Below are 5,572 nucleotides of genomic sequence, written 5' to 3' on the forward strand. Positions count from 1 at the left end.
AAGTAAATACAGCAACCTGGAAATACAATTATTTTTGGAGGAAAATTCAGATGGAAGAACTTTTCAGTCTAGAAAAAAAATATAAATCTGAATCCTACTATGTAAAGAAGGTAAAGTCCTTCACAGAAAGATGAAGACTGAACAAAAGACTAAGATGAACACTGTATTCATAAGAACCTTTTTATACCGTGTGTTCCTACACAGGCTTTACTTGCTGTTATGGTAGAAAGACACGGCACTTTTTTCTAAAAATGCAGTGCCACAGTGCCTCATCTGGGATGAGGTCTCTTCAGGATACCAGGAAGATCCCAAATTTCAATTAAAGGAAGTGAGTCTGCAGTTTGACGTCAATGGGAAAGGGAGCCTCATGCGTCTCCCTAACACCTAAGGACATGATTACCGCTGTCGTGATGGTTGTTATCTTTGGCAGTGATTTCTTCTGGGTCACTGCAGTAAAATAATTCCATCATCAGGCAAAAGCATGGGAGCTGAGAGTAACCTGGGTTTTGAACACTGAGAAATGAAGATATATGAACATAAAGCAAGCCCAGAAGAGTTGTATGTGCAGGAAGGCAGCTGGATTGTAGCTAAACAGGATCACTTCAAGCCTAAAACAGATCTTGCCAAACATGTACCTTGGGTCTCAATCAATTTGGATTCTTTATTCCAGTATCAAGACACCTAGGAACGCCTTTGAACACATTTCAATTACATCAGTAGCACCCAAATCACAGCAGAGGTCACCAAACGCCTTCAGTCTAAACCCGAGTCACACACAGAGCCCAGGTAGCACCCAGATTCCTCCCTGACATCAGCACAGAAGGTAACCACCAAGATTCACACGGTCTATAGGTTCAAGATGAAACTGTTTAACTAAAGGCTCTTGCACTGTATCTAAGCACAACCGTAACAGGTGAAACAACTTGGACATTGAGATACAATTTTCTGTACATGCAACACACACAGACACTTTTCTCGATTCAATGAGCTATGATAGTGTGTTACCATTTAGTAACACACTCCTCTGGTTTGAAAAGGTCTCTCCTAAAGCCAGGCAATCGACTGAAGCCTTCTCTAGGAGCAAAAAGGAGCCCAAAGGAAGCATCCACCCTCGACTGAGGAGGACAGAAGTAGTGACTCAGGGAAACAGAGCCCTGAACAGAATCCCCCAAAAGCTGAATTCCTAAATCAAAGGCAAGGGACAAAATAACCGGAGATACAGTAGCTAAATGCTGTTTAGGTACATGGGACTGGAAAAGGCCACCAAGGGAAGCCTCACAACAGATAACAACACAGAAAAGGCCCTTTAACACACACTCCAAATGTTTCCCACTTGCAGAAAGCAGAATTTACTTCTTGGAATCCCTTACACCTGAAACAGAATCACTGCTGGTTGACTTAATCCATTCGTTCCACAAACTGATCAAAGGCATCCAGGGTCTTTGTCCCTGTTCATGTCTTAACTGAAAGGCCATTTATTCCTGATGATTAGAAACTTCTTCTAATTTCTTGTATAAATCGATTCCGGACTAATTTCCATCAATTTGGTATTGCATACACATTACCCTTTAACTTGTACAGCCTCATTTCCTGCAGTGACCAGCTAATGGTCACTGTTTCTGAGGCACACGGGCCCAGACGGCCCCCATGACTCAGTGGAGCTGGTTTGTGTTCTTCATTTTACCATAGGCACCTTTAATGCTGATGGAATCAGAGATGTAAAACAGGCTCAGATTAGCAGTCGTGCCACAAAAGCGTCTCTCACACATCATTTGTGCAAACTCAAAATTAACCATACCTGGAAAAGGAATGAGAGTTATACGTAAGCCAATTAAATTACTTGTCTCTAAAGCTACCAATTCTGTCCTATGTTCTCTCAATTATCAGCTGTGCTACATTCAAGGTAAAGATGAGTGTTGTTTCTGAAAGGCCACAAAGGAAGCAAAATATATAATCAGTGTTGTGCATAATCATCACAAAGGAAAGCAAGCATCCCCTCTCCAGTCCCAGTGGGACAGAATAACCTGGCGTGACCATTCCTTCTGCACGGAGAGCTGGGTTTGTTCTCTGCCTCTAGATCAGGTAAGGACAACAGGAAGCAGAAGCTTCATGAGTGATCCTGGCTAAAATTCATCCCTGAAAAGATGTGAACCTTTTTCTGGACACATGGAAAGTGTAATCTCATCTACTGTTCTCATTCTGATTGACATTCACTAATTGCCAAGAAAAATCTCTCACTGTAGAAAATAATTTGGCAGGAATTACCATGAGCAGATCAGAAGGTGAATTAATTTATTGCAGTAATGTGTACAGCTGTTTTATTTTAATGCCAGGGACTTGACTTCTCTCAACCTTCCTCACTTACACACATACATTCTGCAAGCTAACGTTGCAGAACAGCTTTCAACATATTCTACTTGTAATTCTACTGCTCAAAACAGTTAAGGATCTTCTATAATCTGGATCGCTTTAGTTCATGGCAGAATTTACACTTTTTTCCCCCTGGTATTTAAAAAGTAAATGGAAAGATCTGACTTTAAATAGCTGCAATTTCAAAGACACACTGCAAACAACCCAGACCAGTCAAGAACAGGAATCAGGAACGACACAGACACGAGCTTTCAGCCATGCAGGAGGAGTCAGGAATAATGTTTTAAGTCTGTTACCGAAATGGTTTCACTTCAGGTGTAAGTAGTTTATTAGAGTTACTTTTGACAGTTATTTTAAATGACACAGTATATGAGATGGTGGTTTCAGTAAGACTCGAGGCACTTGATTGCTACTGCTTTCACTGTGCTTTCTCTGCATACCAGAACCCTTCAGTGGTCTGGGGAACACCAGGAGTCTCCTCTGACGGAAGCATTGGTAAACATGGATCTAACTAAACACCAAAATTTAGAAATGCAAGAATATTTCCTTCCATATTCACTGTAAAGCCCTGAAAACCTGCTTTGAGATGTACCTTCCCTGTACAGATCACACCAATGGCCTTCTCGGATTATTAAGGACTTTGATAAATCATCCATTCCTTGTATCCAAAAATGTCCAGTCATAACCTAAGACACGATTTTAAAAGGAATTTTACAGAATCCAAATGCATCCTAAATTCTGAAGGTTGTTCCCTTCCACCAAAAAAAATAATTGCTATTTTCTCTCCCATTAACACTCCGCACTCTTACAGACGTTACAGCTACGTTAGTGCTGAGGAGTGAAAATGAAGCACGCTGACTAAAACCTACAGTCCTTCCGAGTTTAAAATAGAAAACCTCACCTATGCTTTATAATTAGTGCAGATGAACGTTTAACTTCAGATTTTAAATACAGTAAGTCTTTGAAATATTAATAATATCCTTTTATGGATCTTTAGGATATGCTTGTGTTACAGATCAGGTTCTGCACAGCTACACACCCATACTATAACATTTTCTGTTTCTTTCTTTAAGAGAGAGAAATGACACCAAGGAACACTGAAAAGTAAGTAGTGAAATTACAAACTATAAAATTATGGGAAGTTTCAAGTGATAAGAACCCAGATAATTGATAAAGATTAAACTGTGCATTAATAAACTACCACTAAACATTAAGGACAAAGCCCACATCCTTCCGCTGACACAAGAAGCACAGGGATGGCAGGCTAATGTACTTCCTGAACTGGTTTGTTGTTCCCAAATTCAGCAAAGATGTTTGTCATACATTCCTCCCATGTACTGATACTAAAATGATCAAAAGGTAGAAAACCAGCACGTGCAAAGAGCGGACAAAAGGGGTAGTCTTCATTTGGATTTGGGAAATTCGGGGGAAAAAAGTACTTGTTCTTAATCCACATTTTTCCAGAATGAGATGTCCCTGCTTGACCTGGGTCCCTCACCTCCAGCCATACGACTGCCACCAAACCTGCAGGAACACTGGAACAACGTGTTTTGTAGAGCCCAAGAGGTTCAGAAGATGCCAAAAGCACAGAAGAGATACTTTAAACCAGCAAGAAGGCGCTGGTGTCCTTGTCAACTCACTCTTCAGCCTAGGATCCTGCAGTAGCACTCACCACAATGAGATAAATGAAATAAAGCTAACGGAAAGACCTGGCAACATCTTCAGGAACACCAATCCAAGGTTTGATGCTAAGAAAGCCTTTCCTTTAGGAACGAGTCTCAGCGTACAACTCCAGTAATTTCTTCTAATGCCCAGACATCCTCATGTAAACCAATACTCAATGATTTGTTCTATATACATCACGTAACTCGCACCAAATCTGAGTTTTGTTCACTTAACTCAATCCAATGTTGGAGCATGTCCTGCTTTTACTGGGATTGAGTTGTAAAATTCCATTTTCTGTTCACAACAAAGCATTATAAAATCTACTGAGTTATAAGAGGTCTGAATAAAAAACACCAACCCAACAATATGGTTCATCTAAGAGTAAATGAGGACTATGACCAAGCTTTTCCTCACCTTTACTGATCAGTTCTGTTTGAAGAAAACCCTTGCTACTCCACAAAGAGCCACTGCAGTCCCACTCACCTTTCTGTACCAGGAATACTTTCATTCACAGATAACACTGTGCTAATCCTCTTCCTGGTTCTTATCCCAAGGTGCTCCTGTCTCTTTAAAGCTGTTCACACGCATGCACTTTCAGAGTCACTTGAAGGATACTGAAGTTGCTCCAGCACAGCCTTTCCCTTTTGTTACCAGATTAAAAAGCTCACATCCAAGTGCATTAGCACTGTCAAATCTGAGTCCGTATCACCTACATTTGTTCTGCTTTGCCCCCTAAGATCACTCCACAAACCATTCAGCAAAAAAATAAATGTATCGCTTCTTTGCAGCCATTTATACTGGAATATGTGGGATCAACACAGAACATGTGAAGCCGGACAGAGGTAAATTTACACAGACAACACTCAAAGCCTTTTAACTTACAGAGTTAATTACAACTATCCAGTTTATATTACTTTAACGGGTGTTTCAGAAGATGTGCGTAACTGATAGCTAGGACCCTGCTCATTAGCACCACCAGCAGCCGCTGTCCAGTAGGAGCCGAACTGAACACCCTGTACCTTCTGCAGCCAGCAGAGCATTGAGGTGTGACCTGAGGATGACAGAGCCAGAGCCGTCAGTGAAAACTGATGGCTGAGTTTGGTCTGAAATGGTTAACAGCTTTACTCCCCCATGTACATACAATGCAAGTTAACTCCTAATCCATTACTGTGCTGTTCCGTCTTTACCACAATTCAGTCTCAGGTCTGTGGATCAGTGCACACCTCCAAAGGTGCTTTAGAGAACCTCTGTCTAAAACCATCTGGGGATAGCAGTGGGTTCAATACTGCTATGTCTAATCCTAACCAGCCAGTAATTAACAGGATCTGCATGACCACGTGCACTAAGCACAATATACATTTGCAAAAATATATCTCCAGCATATAGAGTTATAAATTAAGAAATTAAGACTTTCATTGAAATCATACCCTCACTCATAAGGGAGCATTTCCTTATATTAGCTAACAATGGATTTAGAGGCAAGGGCTAATATATCCTGTCTGGACAGGAGATGGCTCTGGGAAGCAGGTACCTGCAT

The 5,572-nt window shown here is 40.9% G+C and overlaps 1 protein-coding gene across 1 annotated transcript in view; it reads right to left on the reverse strand.

Moving 5' to 3' along the window:
- The window catches only part of ARMC8 (armadillo repeat containing 8), a 31,837-nt gene that overhangs the window by 23,506 nt on the left and 2,759 nt on the right, over positions 1-5,572 (reverse strand). The window contains exon 2 of the mRNA XM_010181320.1: positions 2-16. Within this exon, the coding sequence (XP_010179622.1) occupies positions 2-16 (15 nt within the window). The remainder of the gene's footprint in view (position 1; positions 17-5,572) is intronic.

The sequence above is a fragment of the Mesitornis unicolor genome, unplaced genomic scaffold (genome assembly GCF_000695765.1).
Source record: "Mesitornis unicolor isolate BGI_N332 unplaced genomic scaffold, ASM69576v1 scaffold8033, whole genome shotgun sequence".
Taxonomy (NCBI): domain Eukaryota; kingdom Metazoa; phylum Chordata; class Aves; order Mesitornithiformes; family Mesitornithidae; genus Mesitornis; species Mesitornis unicolor.